This window comes from Pongo abelii, chromosome Y (genome assembly GCF_028885655.2).
Source record: "Pongo abelii isolate AG06213 chromosome Y, NHGRI_mPonAbe1-v2.0_pri, whole genome shotgun sequence".
Classification (NCBI taxonomy): domain Eukaryota; kingdom Metazoa; phylum Chordata; class Mammalia; order Primates; family Hominidae; genus Pongo; species Pongo abelii.
The window spans coordinates 15,290,624-15,314,910 of NC_072009.2; the positions used below are offsets into that span (position 1 = coordinate 15,290,624).

Here is a 24,287-nt window from a genome sequence, read left to right on the forward strand (position 1 = left end):
ATGAATAGTGAATTATAGATAATCTTGTTTTCTTCTGTTTAAATTTAATACTGAACTCTACTGGATTCACTGACAAGATGACTTTGAATAAGCAGCACCCTGAGAATGGAGACAGTGTTTGAAGAGATGGATGAACAAAGCACAGGAGGAGTTTCATCTTTGGAAGAAGAAATAGTCCTTGGCCAGAGACCCCATATAAGCTTTCCTTTTAGCATTCTCTTCTCAACCATTCTCTACTGTGGTGAGGTTGCCTTTGGTTTATATATGTTTGAAATGTATCGAAAAGCTAATGACAGATTCTGGATGTCAGTTACCATCAGCTTTATTATTGTGGGGGTAATTTTGGATCAAATAACCCTGATGTTTTTCAACAAAGACTTGAGGAGAAATAAGGCTGCATTACTTTTTTGGCACATTCTTCTTTTAGGACCTATTGTGAGGTAAGTGACACAAATATTTCTCATTCACTGCCTCCAACAAGTAAATTGAATATAAATAGATGGCTAAAAAGATTAAGGATGCCATAATTATCGTTTCTGGAATTGAAATATTTCCTTCTTTAGTTTTATTTAGTTTTCACACTTTCATAACTGTTCCTATTTAATTGTCCTCAGTTATAAGGTAATGATAGTTTTTTTAAAAATGCAAATGGGAATAAGTCAGTCATTTCTTCTGTTCTTTCTATGCATGTGTTGCAGTCCAGTCTTTACTATTTGTCTCATTCAGCCTAATGGGCATTTTAAATAGTTATGAGGCCTAGAAATATAACCTTAAATTAAGTAATGAGAGTACAGTGAGAAGAGAGAAAAGCTTGAAAATAATCTCATAAATTTTATTTGTCAACTGAAGCAAATTTAAAATTTTAGTGGTAGATTTTCCAGACATCCTGGAATTTGTAGCTGTGACGTGGAATATCAAAACATAGCTTAGCAATTCATTTCCATATCACTTCAGTCTGTTACTACACTGATTTGCGTGAGTACTGTAAATTTTGTTATATTAACCTGTCTTACTCATAGTTCTAAATTGTTAGTTACTATATATGTGAATAAACGTAAAATTTGGCAGGTAAATTCTTTCTTTTATAATTTTCTTTTCACTGAGTGTTTTAGGTAAACTCAAGTTTATTTTTCTGTGTGAACTTCAGAGCTAGATTTGATAAATTTTATTTTATCCAATTAAATTTATAGATTAACTTTAGGAAAGAGTGACATGCTTTATAAGAACAGTTCTTCATATTTATGGACCACATAGGAATTAATATTTATTTAAGATTGATGTATCTTAAGTGGGTTTTTTTGGTGTGTTTTCTTTATTGAAGTTTTTATATTTTTTAGGATTCTTGCATCATGGATTTACATTTTAGGTTAGTACTATGCAAAGTATATTTTCATTTTACTTTTTATTATTGTTAACTGTTTTATTATTGATTTAAAACTTACCTGTAGGTTGGGCGTGGTGGCTCACACCTGTAATCACAGCTCTTTGGGAGGCCAACGCAGGCAGATCATTTGAGGTCAGGAGTAGAGTCCAGCCTGATGAACATGGTGAAAAGCATGATCTCTGCTAAATACCAAAAAATATACCAGTCTCTGCTAAATACCAAAAAAAAATAGCCGGGCGTGTTGGTGCTTGCCCGTAATCCCCGCTACTTGGGAGGCTGAAGCCAGAGAATCTTTCGAAACTGAGAGGCAGAAGTTGTGCCTAGGCAATAGAGCAAAACTCTGTCTAAAAAAAAAAAAACCCTTAACTATATTCCATCACAAAATGTGATCTGCATTATAAAATGGAAATATATGTTTGTATATGAATTATATAAACATATAAATTTAAAAATATAAATATATAAAGGGAGCCTTGAATTATTACTAGATCTGATGTCAGCTGTTACAAAGGTTTTTCACTAAATTAGAAAGTATTGCTTAATTGACTTTCTTTTCTTTTTTTTTTTTTTTTTTTTGAGATGAACTATCATTCTTTTTTGCTGAGGCTGGAGTGCATTGACACAATCTTGGCTCACTGCAAACTCTGCCTACAAAACTCAAGAGATTCTCGTGTCTTAGCCTTCCAAGTAGCTGGAATTATAGGTGCCCACAACCATGCTCAACTAATTTTTATACTTTTATTAGAGATAGTGTTTCACCACATTGGCCAAGCTGGTCTCCAACTCCTGACCTCTAGTGAGGAATTGGCAGACTGTCAGACTGACATTTGAGAAACTCTCAGGCTGTTTACCAAAGTAACTGTACTTCCTCATCCTTACCTCCCACCAGCAATAATTAGGGGTTCTTATTTCTCCACGTCCTACTCCACTCCTACTGTCTCTTTAAATCATAGCTCCTAATGCGAATGAATAAAATTTCATTGTGATTTTGGTTTCTATTTCATTTTTGAATGGTCCTGGCAGCCTTGTTGAAAATCAGCTGATGGTAAATATGAGTGTATATTTTGGAGTGTCTTATCTATCCCATTGATCTATGTATTAATCCTTATTACCAGTTTGATGAATAATGTTTTGTAATAAGTTTTTAAGTAGAAAGTATTAATTAACAAATTAAGTTGATAATATTATTTTTGCAAAATTGTTTGGCTATGTGGAGTCTTTTGCATTTCCCAACTGATCATTTGTTTGTTTCTGCCAAATATTGTTAATAATAATAACAACAATAAAGGCAATGAATTTTGAAATCGAATGAATTGAATCTATAGATAAGTTTGGGGAGTATTGTCATCTTAATAATATGAAGTCTTTCAACTCACGGTCCTGTGGTGTATTTCCATTTACTTAAGTCTTTAACTTCTTTTGTTGATGTTTGGTAGTTTTAAATGTACAGGTCTTACACTTATTTGTCAATTATTTCTAAATATTTTCTTATTTAGGTTATTATAAATAAGGTTTTTTAAGCATCATTCTCAATTATTCATTCCTAGTATGTAAAAACACAAATCGTTTTTGCATACAGTTGTACTGAAACTGCTGAAACTATTTACTAGCTTTAATTTTTGTGTGTGTGGATTCCTTCAGATTTTCTATATACAAATTATGTCATCTTGAATAGAGGTAGTTTTACATCTCCTTTTTTTAATCTGTTTGCCTTTCACATCTTCCCTGGTAACCCAACAACTAATTGTTTTGGTTAGAACCTCCAGTACTATATTGAAAATAAGTTTACATGTTTCACTTATTTCTGATATAAGGGAGAAAGTTTTCAGTCTTTGGTTGATGAAAAGAGTTAAACTCTGTAAAATATTTTGAAGGATTTATTCTGAGCTAAATGTGAGTGACCACGGGCTATGATACTGTTCCCAGGAAGTCCTGAGTACATGTGCCCAATGTGGTCAGGGTACAGCTTGGTTTTATACATTTTAGGGAGGTATGAGACATCAATCAAATAAATTAAGAAATACATTGGTTAGTTCCAGAAAGTCTTGACAGCTCAAAGCAGTGGGGTGGTTGGGTGGATTGCAGGCTATAGGTAAATTTAAACATTTTCTGGTTGACAACTGGGTGAGTTTGTCTAAACAGCTGGGATGATAGAAAGGAAATAGGTTAAGATAAAATATTATAGAGACCAAGGTTCTTTTGAAGTCTTATAATGGCTGCCCTTAGAGAATACATAACAAATGTGTTCTATTCACACCTTTTGAAAGTGCTAGACTTTCAGTTAATCTCCTCAGATTTGGGTGGGCCTGGAAGTAAAAGGTCTGGGGAAATTAATAGACATTCCTTACAGATCCAAGTTTTCCCCTACATAGGACAGCTTTGTAGGGCCATTTCAAAACATGGGGGGGGGGGGGGAAACATGTTTTGGGGTAACATACTTTTACTTTCTTCTTTATTTTGTTTTGTTATGCCAGAGTCAGACTGGAAAGTAAGTCACAATATATGGGGTTAATTAAAATTCATCTGATGAGAATTTATGGTTTGCAGGGCATTAGTACCCAGACCCCTTATGTAGGAATTTGGGCAAGATTAAAAAATGAGAGCTTAGTCCTCATTTTTGTCATGAAATATTGTACTAGCTTTTTTTTTTCTTAATTGACAGTCTTTGCTAGTCTGAGAAAGTACTGTTTGTTGAGTGTTTTTATTTTGAGATGTGTTGGATTTTGCAAAATGATTTTGTCTGCCTGTTGAGATGATCCTGTGATTTTTGTTCATTATTCTACTAATATGATAATTTCACTGATTTTTATATGTTGAATCTGTTATAGGAAAGTGGTCCTGATCCAGATCCCAAGAGAGAGTTCTTGGATCTTGTACAAGAAAAAATTCAGGGCAAGTCCACAGTGTGAAGTGAAAGCAAATTTATTAAGAAAGTAAAGGAATAAAAGAATGGCTACTCCATAGACAGAGCGTGCCCGAAGGCTGCTGGTTGTCCATTTTTATGGTTATTTCTTGATGGTATGCTGAACAAGGGGTGGATTATTCATGCCTCCCCTTTTTAGCGCATATAGGGTAACTTGCTGATGTTGCCATGGCATTTGTAAACTGCCATGGCACTGGTGGGAGAGCAGCAGTGAGGATGACCAGAGGTCACTCTTGTGGCCATTTTGGTTTTCATGCATTTTGACTGGCTCCTTTGCTGCAACCTGTTTCATTAGCAACTTCATTATAACCTGTAGTGTTTATTACACACATTTGAGAACACATTTGTCATGTATTCTCTAAGGGCAGCCATTATAAAACCTCCGTTCCATCCTGTGACTTAGAATGCTTTAAATATCTGGGAATGCAGCCCAGTATGTTTCACATTCATTTTTCCTAGCTCCTGTTTAAGATGGAGTTGCTCTAGTTCACATGCCTCTGACAAATCTCTTCTTGTTGTGGAAATAAATCCTATTTGGTTGTTGTGTATTATCATTTTTTATATGTTGCTGAGTGTGGCTTTCTAGTGTGGTGTTGAGGGCTTTTTTTTGTCTGTGGTTCATAAAGGATATTGGTTTGCAGTTTCTTCTAGTTTTTTTCTCATTTTTGACAGGCTATAACATTTTTAATAGATTTTATGATATTTATGCCTTAAGACAACAAAACAAATATATGCAAAAGTGGAAAGGTAATTTATGAAAGCATAATGATTGTTAAATTCTGGTCTACTGTAACTAAGAGGAAAATTGTGTATATGTCAGTCAAGGACATTACCAACCTTAAAATGGATTGACATGGAAGTCCCTGATTAACATAACTTTACAGCTTAACATCCTCTCCAAGATCTCCACAAGTTTTTAAAAAGTCTTATTTTCATGGCCAACTTTTTAACTTGTGTGTCTATTTTATTTCTGCAAAGCTGTCTTAATGCTTATTTTAATGTTAAAAAAAAAATAAAAAGAAAAGGTTGAAGGAAAAACCTTTTTTTTTGTTTTTCACAAGCATCACCTTTGGTGTCAGTTAATGAGTTTGCAGAAAGACTGGGATGATTGCTGGGCGCAGTGGCTCATGACTGTAATCCCAGCACTTTGGGAGTCCCGGGCAGGCAGATCACAAGGTCAAGAGATCAAGACTATCCTGGCCAACATGGTGAAAACATGTCTCTACTAAACCTAAAAATTAGCTGGGTTTGGTGGCACCCACCTGTAGTTCCAGATACTTGGGAGGCTGAGAAAGGAGAATCACTTGAACCTGGAAGGGAGAGGTTGCACTGAGCCAATATCGCGCCACTACATTCCAGTCTGGCAACAGAGCAAACTCTGTCTCAAAAAAAAAAAGAAAGACTGGGATGGTTTACATAAATTATCTGTTAGGATTAAATATTAGACATTCTACCTCTAAATGTTCTCAGTTGTCTTCTTTCTTTCCTTTACTCCTTATCTTCTTTCTTTTTCCTTTTTGAAGCTAAGACAATTCAATCAAGTATCTATAAATTTTTCCTTCCCCAAACCCTGATAAAATTCTTCATATAAGATAATGAAAGACAAGGATGCGAGAAAAACTGTTTTCTATTTGGTCAGAAGATAGAGATAATAAATGATAGTGTGTACTTAAAGGACAAAAGTATCTAAAATGTATGGTGATATGATTTTCTATTTAATTTATCATACATTTCATAATTGCTAAAGAAGAGCTAGTTCATAGGGTCTAATGAAATGATATGTTACGGCCATTGGATTATGTGGTGAGAGAGAGGTACAATAGTAGACAATGCCAGAGGAGACTTTGGAGATATTGAGAATATCCTGTTTGTTTAAAGAAGGGTGTTACTTACATTAATGATTTTTTATAAATTTTAACAATGTCTCCTTTTTTGAAAATTGCAGTTTGTATTAGAGAAAATGGGCTCCAGACCATTTAGTCACATATTGTTCTTTTAGATTTATGCTGGATTTGTTCATTTTTGCAAGTTATTGGGTGTATAGAAGCTTAAAATTAATACAATTTTCTGACAAAATATTATTTTGCACTGACCTTTATTAGGCTGATGATGCTTTTTTTGCATTGAAATGTTTCTTCTGATTTTACAAAAGCACAAACAGCCTTTTCTGTTGTTTGTATTGTTTTGTTTTGTTTTTGTTTTTTGCTGATTGCTTTTATTTCTTGTTCTTATGCTTTAATTATAACTCTTTAACACCTGACAACTTGTAGTTCTGAACATGTAAGTTTAGTCTATTTGCCCGCATTGTGTTATTTTAAAACTTGCACTTACTTATGTATTTATTTTTTTGAAATGGCATCTTGCCATGTTGTGCAGGTTGGAGAGCAGTGGTGTAATCTCAGCTCACTGCAATTTCTGCCACCCAGGCTCAAGCGATACTTCTGCCTCAGCAATAACTGAGACTACCTACAGGCACGCACCACCACACCAGGCTAATTTTTGTATTTTTAGGTGACATAGCGTTTCACCATGTAGTCCAGGCTGGTCTCCAACCCCTGGGCTCAAGGGATCCGCCCCTTCTCGACCTCCCAAAGTGCTGGGATTCTAGGCATGAGCCACCGAACCTGGCCACACTTATTTAATTTTATTCTTCATAAGTCTTTTCTGCCTAGGATATATAAGACTTCCTTAATCTGAGGATTCATGATTGTAACAATTTGAAATTCTTTTTCTAGTCATTATTTTAAAAATACTGCCACTTCCTGTATTCTTTCAAAATTCTGATCAGAAGTGTAGGCTTTGTCACTCTTTTCTTAAATGCCCTATAATCTCCATCATATATTAGATGCTTCTTTCTCTCTTTGCTACATTTTTTTGTAATTTTGTTAAAGTTATTTATTTTTCAATTATCTAATTAGCTTTCAACTATTTAATTTACCCAGTGATTTTTATATTTTGTTTTCTAGAGATTCTGTTGGTTCTTTTTAATACTTGCTCATCATTGAGAAGCATTATTTTTTCATACTTCTGAAGTGCTCCATTATTTCTTCAAAAAGTAAATATTTTTTGCTTTGGTAAATTTTACATAGGAAATATGTTGGGGTCATCTTGTGCTTCTTATTCATGGTATCTTGTTTTTATTCACGTTTTGTGATTTTTTTATAAAAATCTGATTTTTTCCCATGGATTTTTATTTGTGAAAGTTCTTTGAGGACTACTTTGAAGTTAAACTCCAGTATGGATCATATCTGTGTATGGTTTTGTCACTTACCTGTGGCTGTTTTAAGCATTCATTGAGTTTTTTTAGACTGCTGTCTTAAAATAATGCTAAATGAGCTAAATTTCATCACTAGAGAAAAATCATAAGTCAAAATATGTTCCAATGAAAATTTGGGGTCCTTCGTTTGAGGCAGTTGACATTTGTATCATGGGAAGAACACCAAAAACATTGATGTCTTTAAAAAGTTGCCAGAATAGTATGTTTCTGGAGAAATAAATTTTGTATGTGTCAGACTATAAATGCATTAGAAAAATATTGTGATATTATTTAATCAAACTGACCTTGAGAAAGTGAATTGAATTGTGTATGAATGAGGGAATTTTTACTTTTTCATCTGCTGTTTGAATTTTTTTTTATCAGACTACAGTTATGTATTATTTGAAGCTGAAAATGAGGGGAAGAACTACCATAAATAATAATATTAGAAACTGTTAGAAACTTATTTTTTATCCAGTGTGATTAAGTTAATGTTTGTCATTTGATGGTATAATTTCAAAATTAAGAGTTCCTCTACTGATAAACTTTCAAATATTTCTAGATGTCTGTCACCAATAAATGTTAATCTTGGATGTTACTTCATGTTAACAGGTGTTTGGAGACCATTGTCAATTACCACAAATTGTTGAAAAATCTTAAACAGGAGAAGGAAGAGAGTCAAGTTAGCATCACAAAGAGAAACACGATGCTGGAAAGGGAGATTGCACTCTCAATCTGGGATATTTTCATGCAGCAGAAGGCTTTCAAGTACATGTCAGTGATTCAGGCTTTTGTCAGTTCTGTTCCACAATTAATTTTTCAAATATATATCACTCTCACTATAAGAGAATGGCCTTTGGGTAGAGGTAAGTTGAGTTACTTGATGCTGAAAGACAGATAAAGGTCAATAAGGTGTACTAATATAACAGAAATGGAGAAGTTGAAATATGTAATCCCAAATTACAGTTGCACTAAATTTTTAATAAGATTTTCTATTAATTTATTTGATTAGCCGATTGTAAAAAGATGCTGCTGGAATCCATATACATTTAATATAAATAAAAGTTAGCATCAATTTATTTTATTGACCCTGAAGAGTTAAATTAAGCTTGATATAATATTTGGAGATGAAGTGGAGGAATTAAGTTTTTATCTAAAACATATTTTTGTTATAACCTGCCTTGTATAAACAGCATTGCATTTTTTTTTTTTTTTTTGAGACAGAGTCTCGCTTTGTTGCCCAATCTGGAGTGCAGTGGCCCGATCTTCTTGACCCACTGCAAGCTCCACCTCCTAGGTTCACACTATTCTCCTGCCTCAGCCTCCCAAGTAGCTGGGACTACAGGTGCCCGCCACCACGCCTGGCTAATTTTTTTGTATTTTTAGTAGAGATGGGGTTTCACTGTGTTAGCCAGGATGGTCTCAATCTCCTGACCTTGTGATCCACCTGCCTTGGCCTCCCAAAGTACTGGGATTACTGGCATGAGCCACCGCGCCCAGCCAAACAGCATTGCTTTTAATAGAAGTTGAAACTGCATGAAAATTAGAATGTGCAGAAGACTATAAAATTTTATAAAAGTCACCAGGCAAATAGTTCTGTATCTTTTATTTTAAATTTTTACCTTAGATACAGGGAGTATATGTACAGTATATGTAAAGGTTTGTTACATGGGACTATTGTGAGATACTGAGATTTGGAGTGTGGATCCCATCACCCAGGTAGTAAGCATAGTACACAATAGGGAGTTTTTTTTAGCCCACCGTGTCCTTCCCTCCACCCAATAGTGGTCGACAATGTATGTTATTTCCATATTTATGTTCAGGTGTGCTGAATGTTCAGCTTCTGCTTATGAGTAGTAAATCTATTTGGTTTCCTATTCCTGCATTTATTTGCTTAGGATAATGGCCTCCACCTGCATTTATGTTGATGCAAATGACATGATTTATTTATTTTGTAGGCTGCACAGTATTCCACATATGCATACATGGAATACTATGCAACCATACAAAAGACATTAATCAATTATTTTCCTTATCCAATGTACCATTGATGGGCACCTGAGTTGATCCCATGTGTTTGCTATTGTGAATAGTGCAGCAATGGACATACGACTGCATGTGTCTTGGACATAGAATGATTTATATTCCTTTGGGTACATATCCAGTAATGGAATTGCTGGGTTGAAATGGTAGCTCTGTATTAAATTCTTTGAGAAATTTCCAGAGTGCTTTCCACAATGGCTGATCTAACTTACACTTCTATCAGCAGTGTGTAAGCATTCCCCTTTCTCAGCATCCTCACCCAGCATGTGTTGGTTTTTGACATTTTAATAGTAGCCATTTTTGCTGGTGTGAGATACTGTCTCATTGTGGTTTTGATTTGCATTTCTCCGATGATTACTGCTGCTGAAATTGTGGGGGTTTTTGTTGTTGTTGTTTTTTGAGATGGAGTTTCACTCTTGTTGCCAAGGCTGGAGTGCCCTCACATGATTTTGGCCGACTACAACCTCCACCTCCCAGATTCAAGTGGTTCTCCTGCCTCAGCCTCCCAGGTAGCTATGATTACAGGCAAGTGCCAAAATGCACAGCTAATTTTTAAATTTTTAGTAGAGACAAGGTTTTGCTATATTGGCCAGGCTGGTCTTGAACTCCTGACCTCAGGTTATCCACCCATCTCAGCCTCCCAAAGTGCTGGGATTATAGGGGTGAGCCACTGCACATGGACTTATGCTGAGCAGTTTTTTATGTGCCTGTTGGCCACTTGTGTGTCTTCTTTTCAGAAGTGTCTGTTCATTTTCTTTTACCTACATATGTTTTTTTTTTTTTGAGACAGAGTCTTACTCTCTTGTCCAGGCTGGAGTGCAGTGACGCAATCTCGGATCACTGCAAGTTCTGCCTCCTGGGTTCACGTCATTCTCCTGCCTCAGCCTCCCAAGCAGCTGGGACCACAGGCGCCCACCACTACACCAAGCTAATTTTTTTGTATTTTTAGTAGAGACAGGGTTTCACCATGTTAGCCAGGATGGTCTCGATCTCCTGACCTCATGATCTGCCCAGCTCAGCCTTCCCAAAGTGTTGGGATTACAGGCGTGAGCCACTGTGCCTGGCCACTTTTACCTATTTTTAACAGAGTTATTTGTTTTGTGCTTGTTGATTAAAGTTCCCTATAGATTCTGAATCTTAAGCCTTTGCTGGATGCATAGTTTGCAAATATCTTCTCCCATTGTGTAGGTTGTCTGTTTGCTCTGTTTACAGTTTCTTTTGCTGTGCAGAAAACCTTTAGTTTAATTAGGTCCTATTTTTCTATTTTTGTTTTTTTATGCAAAATTGCATTTGGGGACTTGGCTAAAATTTTTTTTGCCACTATCAGTGTTTAAAATAATACTTCCTAGGTTATTTTCCACAATTTTTATAGTTTGAGGTCTTACATTTAAACATTTCATCCATTTTGAGGTAATTTTGTATATGGTGAAAGGTAGGAGTAAAGTTTAATTCTTCTACATGTGGCTAGCCAGTTATCCTAGATTCATTTATTTAAAAGGGAATCCTTTTCCCATTGCCTGTTTCATTGCCCTTGTCAAAGATCAGATGGTTGTAGGTGTGTGGCTTTATACCTGGGATCCCTGACCTGTTTTCTTGGTCTCTGTGTCTGTTTTTGCCCCAGTGCTAAGCTGTTTTTGCTACTGCAGCTTTTATGTGTAGTTTGAAGTCAGGTAGTGTAACATCACTGGCTTTGTTGTTTTTGCTTATGATTGCTTTGACTAATTGGGCTTTTTGTTGTTGCTGTTCCACATGAAATTTAGAATAGTATTTTTTCTAATTTTGTGAAGAATGACATTGGCAGTTTGACAGGGATGGCATTAAATAATTTGAGCTTCTGACCATTCAGTATGATGTTGGCTATGGGTTCGTTATAGAAGACTCTTATTATTTCAAGTACATTCTTTTGATGCTTAATTTGTTGAGTTTATCATGAAGAGATGTTTAATTTATCAATCCCTTTTTCTGTTTTGGTTTTTACTTTTGACTCTGTTTATGTGGTGATCACATTCTTTGATTTGGATATGTTGAGCCAGCTTTGCATTCCAGGAATAAAGCCTACTGTGATTGTGGTGTACTAGCTTTTTGATGCACTGTGAGATCCAGTTTGCTGAGATTTTGTTAAGGATTTTTGCATGTGTGTTCATGAGGGTTATTGCCCAGAAGTTTTCTTGTGTCTCTGCCAGGTTTTGGTATCAGGCTAATGCTGGGCTCATAGAATGAGATGAGAAAAAGGCCCCTCCACCATTTGTTTGAATAATTATAATAGCATTGTTATGAATTCTTTGTACCTCAGGAAAAATTTGGCTATGAATTCATCTGCTCCAGGGATTTCTTTTTAAAATATTGGTAGGTTCTTTATTACCTAAAGAATTTAAGAGATAGATATTGGCCTATTCAGAGTTTCAGTCTCTTCTTGATTTAGTCTTGGGAGATTATGTGCTTCCAAGAATTTATCTGTTTCCTCTAGGTTTTCTAATTTGTGTGTATAGAGTTGTTCATAGTTGTCTCTGAGGATCTTTTGTATTTCTGTGGGATAAGTCATATACAGCCTGTATTGTTTTGATTGTTCTTCTTTGGATTTTCTTGTCCCTTTTTTTTTTGAGACTGAATTTTTTTCTGTCACTAGGGCTGCAGTTCAGTGACATGATCTTGGATCACTGACACCTCCACCTCCCAGGTTCAAGCAATTCTCATGCCTCAGCCTCCTGAGTAGCTGGGATTACAGGCATGCACCACCATGCCTGGTTAATTTTTGTGTTTTTAGTAGAGACAGGGTTTTACCATGTTGGGCAAGCTGGTCTCAAACTCTTGACTTCAAGTGATCCTCCCATGTCAACCTCTGAAAGTACTGGGATTACAGAGGTGAGTCATCATACGCAGCCTTTTTTTTTTTGTCTTTGTTAATTTAGATAGCATACTATACATTTATTTATTTATTTATTTATTTATTTTATTTTCAAAGGTCAACTTTTTTTTGGTTTAAGTGATCTTTTATATTTATTTTGCATCTCAGTTTCATTAACTTCTCTAGTTTTAGTTATTTTCTTCTGCTAGATTTGGTGTTGGTTCCCCCTCCCTCCCAGTTCTTTCAGGTACAAAGTTAAATTGTTAATTTGAGATTTTTCTAACTTCTTGATGAAGGCATTTTAGGGCTATAAACTTTCCACTTAACCCTGCTTTGGCTGCATCCCAGAGATTTGGGAAAGCTTTTCCTATTTTCATTTATTTCAAATAATTATTTTAATTTCTGCCTTAATTTAATTTTTATGTTCACCTGGGAGTTATTCTGGTGTAAGTTGTTTGATTTCCCTGTATTTTTGTATTTTGAGAGATCTTCTTGATATTGATTTCTATTTTTATTGCACCATGGACCAAGAGTGTGCTTTGTGTGATTTGTTTCTTTGAATTTAATGAGGCTTGCCTTAGTAAATTGCTCAGAGTCAATCTTAGGCTATATTCTGTGTGCAGATGAGAAGAATGACAATTCTTTGTTTGTTGGGTGGCATGTTCATTCTGTAGATGTGTGTTAGTTCTAGTTGGTCAAGTGTTGAGTGTAAGTCCAGAGTTTCTTTGTTACTCAAGAAGAACTTGTTCTACAAATCAGTGCTCCATTTTTCTATGTATGTGTATTTAGGACAGTGTTGGATTGTACCCATTATTATTATGTAATGACCTTCATTGTCCTTCTCAATTTTCACTGGTTTCACATCTGTTTTCCTGCTCTCTTTGTTTTCCATTAGCGTGATGAATCTTACCCGCTCCTTTACTTTGAGGGTACAGGTGTCACTGGATGTGAGATGAGTGCCTTGAAGACCATAGAGGGTTGGGTTTCGTCTTTTTATTCAGCCTACCACTGTATGTCATTCAAGGTTAGTATTGATATGTGTGATTTTGATCCTGTTATGTTGTTAGCTGGTTGTTAGGTAGATTTCCTTGTGTAGCTGCTTAAAAGTGCATATGGGCTTGCGCTTAAGTGTGCTTTTGTGAGAGCAGATATCATTCTTTCAAATGCATGTTTGGCATTCCCTTGAGGATGTCTTGAAAGCCTAATCTGCTTGAAGTGTATGCCCTTAGCATTTGTTTGTCTGAGAAGAATTTTATTTCTTTTTTCCTTATGAATCTTAGTTTGGTGGGATATAAAATTCTTGGATTTTTTTTTTTTTTTAATGTTGAAAATAGGCCACCAGTCTCTGGTTTCTGCTAAGAGGTCTGCTGCCATCCTGATGGTGTTCTCTCTATAAGTGACCTGCCACTTCTCTCTAGTTGCATTTATATTTTCATGTTTGTTTCCTTTCTTTTGTTTGTTTGTTTCTTTTTGCACTGACCTTGGTGAATCTGATGACTGTGCTTTGGGAATGGTCATCTTACATAGCGTCTGGCTGGGGTTCTCTATCTTATTTGGCTTTGGATGTTGGCCTCTCTAGTGTGATGAGGAAGACTTTCATGACTGTCTCCTCAAATTTATTTTTCAAGTTGCTTATTCTATCTCCTTTTCTCTCTGGAATGCTGGTGAGTCAAGTCATAGATTTGGTCGCTTTACATAACCCCATATTTCTTGAAGGTTTTATTCATTTTGAATTATTTTTGCTTTATTATTGTTTGACCAAGTTGATTTGAAGAACCAGTCTTGGAGCTCTGAAATTCTTTCCTCAGCTTGGTCTATTCCCTTCTTAACACTTCCATTTGTATTATAATTTTCTTATTGTGAAGTTTTCAGCTGAAGAAGTCAATTTTTGGTCTTTTTTTAAGTGGCTATTTCATCTTTCAGCTCTTGAATTTCTTTATTGCATTGCTTAGCTTCCTTGGGTTGATTTGAAATTTTAGTAACTTACAGTAAATGTTGAAAGAGACCCAAAATGACATGCTACCTTTAGATATTCAGAAAATTTGATTCTAAATTCTCAGGCAAGGAGTTTTGCCTCTTTGACAGCCTATTTGATGGTCACCAGGTGGTCTTTGCTCCCATTTAAATTCCTCAGATAAGAAGTTTTGTCTCTGGGTGATCTGTTTTATGGTCACCAGGTGATTTCTGCTCTCCTCAATAACATGATTATAGTGGCAGTTACCTGAATCTACACCTAAATAACATGAAACAGAACCCCCAACACATACACTGAACCAATGTCAGTTTTCTCTTAACCTGTGTACTGGAATTATGCAAAATAATTTAAAATGCAACCTTTGGGGGAATATGTAATTGTACATTGAATATGTCTGCTCTGTCTTTACACCTTTTTATTAGCCTATTATGTCAAATTCAAAAAATAGTCACCAGTGCCAGGGGCAGTGCCTCATGCCTGTAATCCCAGCCCTTGGGTAGGCCAAGGCGGATGGATCACCTGAGGTCAGGAGTTAGAGACCAGCCTGGCCAACATGGAGAAACCCTGCCTCTACTAAAAATACAGAATTAACCGGGCATGGTGGAGCATGCCTGTAATCCCAGCTACTGGGGAGGCTGAGGCAGGAGAATCGCTTGAACCCGGGAAGCAGAGGTTGCGGTGAGCCAAGATGGCACCATTGCACTCCAGCCCGGGAAACAAGAGCAAAACTCCATCTCAAAAAATAAAATAAAAAATAAAAAATAGTCACCAAGAATGTAGACATTTAGCTATATGCTGTTCAAGTATACATGAAGAGGAAGATAACTAGTTGAACAGATGCATGTTGATTATCTGCAAAGGTAAAATAAAATCAAAACATTTTTATTTGGCATTTAAGAGGGAAGTGCTGATTGCAACATGTAAAAGGAAGGTAATCATTTTTTATTTTCAGAGTTGATAAATATAGACTTGAACAAAACATCACTAAAAGACATGGAATATATAGTATTTTATTACAAAGATGTCATTTGACATCAGATGTCATTTGAAATTCTTTCGTAACAAGGGAAGTTTTTAGCATATATGTGAACAACAAACTAAGACTAAGAAGTTGTTTGTTAAATAAATAGATATTTGACAAGTGGACATTCAAACCAAATGTGAAGCAGTTAGGTACATGTTTACATGTGTCCAAAATTATTGAATTATATGGGACCTTCAGCAGTAAAACATATGATGGCTAAATAAACCTATAACTATACAACTGCAACCATATCCCATGGGATATGATCTATAGTTGGAAATTTTTTTACAAATAAGTTCTACTAGCTTCATGGCATTAGATTCAGTTTTCATTGTACACACAGATCTGTAGACTGTGTGTATTTCTGTGTTCACTTTTCCTATTACACTATTTTTTAAATAAGGTTCATAATTATTTGCTTTCTATTAATTGACAAAATGTAGACAGACACCTATTTATAAACATATGAAAATTGTGTCAGTGTAGGCTGGGCATGGTGGCTCACACCTGTAATCCTAGCACTTTAGGAGGCCAAGGTGGGTGGATCACATGAGGTTAGGGTTTCAAGACTAGCTTGGCCAACATGGTGAAGGCCTGTCTGTCTCTACTAAAAATGCAATAATTAGCTGGACATGGTAGCGGGTACCTGTAATCTCAGCTACTCGGGATGCTGAGGCAAGAGAATGGCTTGAACCCAGCAGGCGAAGGATGCAATGAGCCGAGATAGTGCCATTGCACTCCAGTGTGGGGAACAAGAGCAAACCTCCATCCCCTCCAACAACAGCAACAACAACAAAAGCAAAAAACAAGAAAAAAACAAAAAGAAAATGGTACCAGTGGTCAGTGTAATACAATTTTATGGTGTGGCTGTTTTTCCCCTTTCGTCTCAGAGTCAGTCTCTCTCTCTCTCTCTCTCTCTCCCTCTCTCTCTCCCCCACCGCCTCCTTTCTTTCTCTCTCTATTTATTTTTTACATTGACAGGTTACATTGTATGTTTTTATTGTGTACAAGAAGATGTTTGAAGTATATATATAACATGGAATAGTTAAGTCCAGAGAATTAACAAATGCAATTTCTCACATAGTTATCTCTTTTTTTCTTTTTTGGTAAGAGTAATTAACATCCATTCTGTGTACATATTTCAACAATATACCTTCACTAACTGTAGTGACCCTGCTATACAATAGATCTCTTTAAATTTATTACTCCTATCTGACTGTAATTATAAATCTTTTGATAAAATTCTCCTCATTCTTTCTTTTCCTATAACCACTCCAGTCTCTGGTAACCATTGTTTCACTCTCTATATCCACAGAGTCTTTTTTTTTTCTTTTAAGTTTTCTCATAAAAGTGAGACCATTTTTTTTCACTCAATGTAATGTCCTTCAGGTTCATCCCTGTTGCTGCAGATGAGAATTTCATTCTTTTTTATAGCTGAATACTATTCCATTGTGTATATGTACCACATTTTCTTTATGTATTCATTCACTGATGGACACTTGAGGTGATTCTATATCTTGGCTACTGTGAATAATGCTGAAATAAACATGAGAGTATATATATCTCTTCAACATACTGGATTCAATTCCTTTTGATACATTCTCAAAAGTGGAATTTCTGGATAATGCATTAGTACTAATTTCTAATTTTTGAGGAAGCTCCAAACTGTTCATGGGGTAAAATGGGTTTAGTGATGTATAATGGGTGTAATAATTTACATTATCACCCATAATGTGCAAGAGTTTTCGTTCCTCCATGTTCTTTTTTATTTTAAATGTTTCTTTTTTCTTTTTATTCTTTAAATAATGACCGTTCCAACCAGGATGAGGTAAAGTCTCATACTGGTTTTGATTTGCGTGTCTTCTTTTGAAAAATGCCTTTTGAGAAAGGCCTGTTAAGAGACCTATTTTCTTTACAGAGAATTGTTTATTTTTTTCTTTCTAATTTTTAAAATTTAACTTCTATTTTAGTTTTAGGGCTACATATGAAGGTTTGCTATATAACTAAACTTGTATGATAGGGGTTTGTTGTACAAATTATTTCATCACTCAGGTATTAAGCCTAGTGTCCATCAGTTGTTTTCACTGATGTTCTCCCTCCTCCCACTCTGTAGCCTCCAATGGGCCACAGTGTGTGTTTCCCTCTATTTGTCCATATGTAATCATAACTTAGCTCCCGTTATAAGTGAGAACATGTGGTATTTGTTTGTTTTGCCTTCGAATATTTTTAAGTTCCTTGTATATTTTAATTAACCCCTTGTCTGATGTATAATTTGCAAATATTTGCTCTCATTCTATCACTCTGATTTTTGTTTTTTTCTGCATGGAAGCTTTCTAGTAGGATGAAACTTCATTTGTCTGTTGGTCGTTTTGTTGCTTGTGGTTTTGAGGTCTTATCCACACACACAAAAAAATCCTTGCCCAGACCAAGGTCATTAAGTTTGCCCTGTGTTTTATTAGGTTTGACAGTTTAGGGTTTTCATTACATATTTTTTAAAGGTTTTTAAAAATCTATTTTTATAGATGAGGTCTCACTGTATTGCCTAGGGTTAGTGCAGTGGCATGAGTGTGGCATGCTACAGCCTTGAACTCCTAGGTTCAGGTGATCCTCCTGACTCAGACCCCTGAGTAGCTGGAACTATAGGTACATGCCACTGCACTAGGCTTTTTAGTGTATTTGAGTTATTTTTTGTATGTGGTAAGAAATAGGGTTCTGATTTTGTTTTTCTGCATGTAGCTCTCTTGTTTTCCCAGCACCACTTATTGAAGAGACTGACTTTTCCTCATTTTGTGTTCTTGGCACCTCTGTAGAATATCAGTTGGCTATGTGTGGATTTATTTGCGCTCACTATATTCTGTTGCATTGGTTTATAGCATTGTGATGCCTCCAGCTCTATGGGTTCACTCCCCAAACCTATGGCCATCTTCAGGATTGCTTTGGTTATTCAGGGTTTTTTTTTCTGTGATTTCATATTAATTTTGAATTTCTTTCTATTTCTGTGAAAAATGCCATTGGTGTTTTGATAGAGATTGCATTGAATCTGTGAACCTATTTGGGTCCTATAAACATTTTAACCACATTACTTTTTCCCAATCAATTAGCATAGATATCTTTCCATTGATTTATGTTATTTTATTTTTTTATTAATACTTCCTAATTTTCAGAATGCAGATTATTTTCTACCTCCTTGGTAAAATTTACTCCAAAGGCTTTTTATTCATTCATTTGTTTTCCCATAGCTATTGTAAATGGGATTATTTTATTGAGGTTTGTTGTAGACATTTTGGTATTAGTATATGAAAATGCTACTTAATTTATATGTTGATTTTGTAAACTGAAATTCAACTGATTTTCTGAAATAGTTCTAACTGCTTTTTAGTGGTGTGTTTAGGGATTTCCATATTATATCATTAGGAAATATGGACAATTTTACTTCTTTCTTTCCAATTTGGGTACCTTTTCTTTCTCTTGTCCAGTTGCTCTAGCTAAAGACTTACAGGATTATGTTAATATAAGCAGTTAAAGTGAACTTCTTAGTCTCCTTTCAGATCTTCAGAGAGAAGCTTTCAATTTGAGCTCCCATTGAGTGTGATGTTAGCTATGGATTTGTCATGTAAAGCATTATTTGGTTATTCCTGTTTATGTCATTTGTTGTGTTGAGTTACAATTGTTCTATGCATAATTTGTTGAGAGATTTTGTTATAAAAAGATGTTGAATTTTGTCAAATGGCTTTTTTATTTATTGAAATGACCACCTAGATTTTGTTATTTATTTTGTTGATGTAATGTATGACATTTAATGGTTCTTGTGTATTAAACCATTCCTGTATTTCTGTATCATGGAAAATCATGAATGATTTTCTAAATGTGCATTATAACTCAGTTTCCCAGTATTGTGTTGAGGATTTTTACATTATGTTAATCAGGTATATTAGCCTGTAGTTTTCTCCTCTTTGTTGCATCCTTGTCTGGTTTTGTATTGAGCATAATGCTGGCCCCACAGAATGAACTGGAACAGTTCACATATCTTCTTTTTTTTATTTTTTCCATTAGGTTAAAAAGGTTTGATAGTAGTTATTTTTTAGTGGTAGGTAGAATGCAGCACTTAATCTATCAGGTCCTGGGCTTTTCTTTAATGGGTAACTTTTTATTGCTGATTTGATTTCTTACCATTAATTTGTTTCTAGGTGTCAGTTATGACATCTCCTTTTTTGTCTCTGATTATATTTATTAGGGACTTTTTTTACTTTTGGTTTTAGCTTTTTGTTTTTCTAATTCTTTGGTTTGGTGTATTTGGTATCTTCTTTTTGATGAAGACATTTATTGCTATAACTTTCCCTTTAAAACTGCTTTGGTCATATCCAGTAAGTTTTGATGTGTTCTGTTTCTATTTTTGTCTCAAGAAATATGGTATTTTCTGTGTAATGTCTTCATTGACTCACTGGTTGTTCAGGAGTATGTTATTTAATTTTCATATACTTATGAATTAGTGATATCAGAAGAGATACCCTGTATGACTTTGATCTCTTCAAATTCATCAAGATGTGTTTTTAGGCCTAATGCATGATATATCCTGGAAAATGTTCCATGTATGCAGTAGAGAAGAATGTGTATTCTGTAACTCTTGGATGGATAGTTCTGTAACTGTTTTGTCCATTTGCCCTACAGTGCATTTTAATCTGATGTTTACTTACTGATTTTCTGTCTGCATGATCTATTCATTGCTGAAAGTAAGGTGCTGAAGTTTTCTATTAGTGCCTTGTAGTTTTTTTCTCCCTTTGCGTCCATTAATATTTACATTATATATATGCATATATTAAATATATAGGTATATTCCTGATATGATATTTTCTTTTTTATCCTGGCTAATGCAGTATGCTCTCTTTGTCTTTGATATTTTTTGGTTTGATTATATTAAGCCATGGCGATATTATTTGGATTTAATCTTATTGGAAGACTTTGATATTCCTTTACCTGAACATTTATATTTTTATTTAGATTTGGAAAATTTTTTGTTATTATTTCTCTAAATAGACTTTTTACTTTTTATTCTATAATACACTTTTTTTTTAAATATGAGATGGAGTTTTGCTCTTGTTGCTCAGGCTGGAGTGCAATGGTGTGATCTTGGCTCAATGCAACCTCTGTGTCCTGGGTTCCGTGATTATCCTGCCTCAGCCTCTTGAGTAGCTGGGATTACAGGCATCCACCAACCACACCTGACTAATTTTTGTATTTTTAGTAGAGACACAGTTTCACCATGTCGGGCACTCTGCTCTGAAACTCCTGACCACATGTGATCCACCAGCCTCTGCCTCCCACATAGCTGTGATTGCAGGTGTGAGCCATTGCACCCAGCTTTTCCTTGAACACCAGTGACTAATACATTTGTTCTTTGGATGTTATCCCATAAATCCTATGAACTTTCTAGATTTCTTTTTTTTTCTGACTGTATATTTTTAATTAATCTGTCCTTGAGTTTTTCTGCTTGGCCACTTCTGCCAATGCTCTCAATTGCATTTTTTTTTATTTTATTGTGTTTTTATCTTCAACATTTCTGTTAGTTTTTTCCTCCCATTATTTCAATCTCCTTGCTAAGTTTCTCTGATAAATTTCTGAATTGTTTGTGTTTTCCTTAAGTCCACTACATTGTCTTAAAATAAGTACTTTGAATTTTTTGTCAGGCTATATGTCCATGCCCATCTCTTTCGGGTCACTCACAACTGGCACCTTATTTTGTCCACTTGGTGCCATGATGTTCTCGTCCTAGATCCTGATCTTTGTGACTATGCATTGTTGTCTGCACAATGATATAGATGCCTGATTCAGTGTTCATGGCTGGGCTTTGTTTGGAAGCTTCTTTCTGTAGTAAGCCTGTCCAGAGATTCAGGGCAAGAAGAAGAAGGAAATTAAGGTCTTTAAGTCTATGATAGCTTCAGCCCTGGTAGAAGTAGGGGGAATCCTAATGCCTAGACTTTGATGGCTGAAGTAATTTGACCACCAAAGCTGACTCAGTGGCAGGTTGCACCTGTAGCCCTCAGTAGAGCACTGGATGCACTCAAGGCCTGCAGCTGCCATGGTCTTCCCTCTGAGGTTTATTCAGTCAACCAGTAGGAATGTTGACTGGAACTCAATTCCATTCTGCTGAAGCCACAGTTTCCCATCTGTTGTCGGGATGGGTCTAGAAGTTTGCCCCTTGATATCATCCTCCCAAAATGCTGGGGTGAAGTCACAGACGAATAAAAACTCAAGTGAAAGTCCTATGTTTACTTCCTGGGCTCAAGCAATCCTCCCACTGCAGCCTCCTGAATCTGGGACTACAGGCATGTGTCACCATGCCTGGCTAAATTTGTGTATTTTGTGTGTGTGTGTGTGTTTTGTAGAGATAGGTTTTCACCATGTTGCCCAGGTTGATCTTGAACTCCTGGGCTCTAGTGATCCATTCACCTCAGCCTCCTCAAAGTATGAGTCACCATACCTGGCCAAATTTTACTTTCAAACATTTAATTTTTAGGTCATTTATTATATTCAGTCTCATTTCTCATAAATGCAGTTATAATGCTAATGTTTTAGAGTTTCACTTTGAGTATTCCTTAAGGAATAAATGGAGTGTTAATATTCATTTTCTAAATGGTGTTAGAAAGTGAATAATAAATTTAGATGAGGAATGACTATTTTGCTATTTGGCCTCTTTTTGTTTTCTGGCTTAAATTCATTGTGTATGAAGAGTGTTTTTTGTTAGTGTTTATTTGTTTGTTTGTTTGTTTTTTGGGATGGAGTCTCACTCTGTCACCCAGGCTGGAGTCCAGTGGTGCTATCTTGGTTCACTGCAACCTCTGCCTCCTGGGTTCAAATAATTGCTCTGCCTCAGCCTCTCGAGTAGCTGGGTCTATGCCCAGCTACTTTTTTGTACTTTCAGTAGAGATGGGGTTTCACTGTGTCACCCAGAATGGTCTTGATCTCCTGACCTCATGATAACACCTACCTCAGCATCCCAAAGTGCTGGGATTACAGGTGTGTGAGCCACCGTGCCCAGCTGGAGTGTATTTTTTTAACCTGCATGTATATGTCAAATGAATTTTTTCTTTTTCAACTGAATGTAGTACAAAAGTTCTTAAGCCAATTATTCAACTACTTCATAATTTTGCTTTTCTTCCATGTGCTTATTCATCTAATTATTGAGAGAAAAATGTTGAAATTAAAATAATTTTGCTTATGAAAAAGCTCATAAAATTGCATGGATACATACAATCACACACATGCACACACACACACTTCTTAATTTTTGTAACTTTTTATTTTTTCTGCTTCTCTAGTACCTTGTATTCCGTCACTCAGCAGAATCTGTCAGCTCCACTTCCAGGATTTACTTTAACTCCACAGCTTATTTCTTCTTTTCTGTTGCCACCATAGTCTAAAACACAGTTTATATTACATTAGTCTCCTATTTCACATGCTAACTTCCTAGTTGACACTCTTAACTTTCTATAAAGAATGGAACCGTCTTTTCAATGTCTAATTCAGGTAATTTTTTTAATTGAGACTGCTTTCTATGTGCTGTCACACCTTATAGCATCAGATCTGAATGTGTCTCTCCCATTTTATCTGTGCCAGTCTTCTCTATGAAGGAATGTGTATATACATGTATAAATGTAGATATGTATGTATTTGCTTATTATTTGATTTTCCAAGGTGTAATATATGTTTTGCATGCCTATACTTACCGTATCTCTGAAAATGGAAGATTAACAAACCTTTCTTTTTATAAGTAAATGATTTTCTAAGGAGGTGGATGAGGAAGAATATATCTTAAAATGGCAAGTTTAAAAAAGAAAGTGGTCATTACTAATGAAAAATATTCTCTAACATTTTCATGTTTGTCTTTTATAGCATTGCTGATAACATGTTCCCTGTTATCAGTTACTTATGGGGCCATTCACTGCAATATACTGGCCATCCAGATCAGCAATGATGATACTACCATTAAGCTACAGATGATAGAATTCATCTGTGTCATGATATGGCGTTTTTTGGAGATTATCTCACGTGTAGTGACTCTGGCACTTTTCACTGCATCTCTGAAACTGAAGAGCCTACCCTTTTTATTAATCATATATTTTGTATCATTGTTGGCACCGTGGCTGGAGTTTTGGAAAAGTGGAGCTCATCTTCCTAGCAACACAGAAAATAATTCCAATATGGTGGGGACAGTACTGATGCTTATCTTGATCACGCTACTATATGCTGCCATCAACTTCTCCTGCTGGTCAGCAGTGAAACTGCAGTTGTCAGATGAGGAAATAATTGACAGGAGACAGAGGTGGGGCCATAGAATCCTACACTACAGCTTTCAGTTTTTAGAAAATGTGATAATGATATTGGTATTTAGGTTCTTTGGAGGGAAAACTTTGCTGAATTGTTGTGACTCATTAATTGCCATGCAGCTCATCATAACCTACCTATTGGCCATTGGCTTTATGCTCCTCTTCTATCGGTATTTGCACCCAAGGTGGTCAGGCAAAGTGTTGCCAGGATGTACAGAAAATCAGCCAAAAGCACCGTAACATTATGTAAACATCTAGAGAAAACTCAAAAGAATAAAAATAAGCAGCTAAGGAATTACTATCACTCCTGGAGTAGGGTTGGGTATTTTTCAATCAAAACAAGTTTGACATATTCATAAAATATACATATATACTTTCACAGAACAATGAGTAAAGATTCTGAATGTGACTTGTTAAGAGGCTCTTAAATTTAAAAAATATACACAGCAAAATCTTGGAAGTGGTTTCTAATAAAATTCATTTTTCTCCTGTGACCATGCATTAGTAATTTTT

At 35.5% G+C, this 24,287-nt stretch overlaps 1 protein-coding gene across 1 annotated transcript; it reads left to right on the forward strand.

Annotated features, from left to right (window-relative positions):
* Positions 1 to 105: 105 nt before the first annotated feature.
* Positions 106 to 24,014, forward strand: LOC129053426 (XK-related protein 3-like). The gene is made up of 3 exons (XM_054545460.1): positions 106 to 440; positions 8,176 to 8,429; positions 23,341 to 24,014. Exons 1-3 carry the CDS (start codon positions 106 to 108, stop codon positions 24,012 to 24,014), a joined length of 1,263 nt encoding a protein of 420 aa, XP_054401435.1.
* Positions 24,015 to 24,287: the final 273 nt, after the last annotated feature.

Coding starts and splice junctions, on each gene's coding strand:
- LOC129053426 (XM_054545460.1), top strand. CDS start 106: ATGGAGACAGTGTTTGAAGAGATGGATGAACAAAGCACAGGAGGAGTT. Junction 441..8,175: donor CTTTTAGGACCTATTGTGAG/GTAAGTGACACA, acceptor TCATGTTAACAG/GTGTTTGGAGACCATTGTCA. Junction 8,430..23,340: donor AGAATGGCCTTTGGGTAGAG/GTAAGTTGAGTT, acceptor TGTCTTTTATAG/CATTGCTGATAACATGTTCC.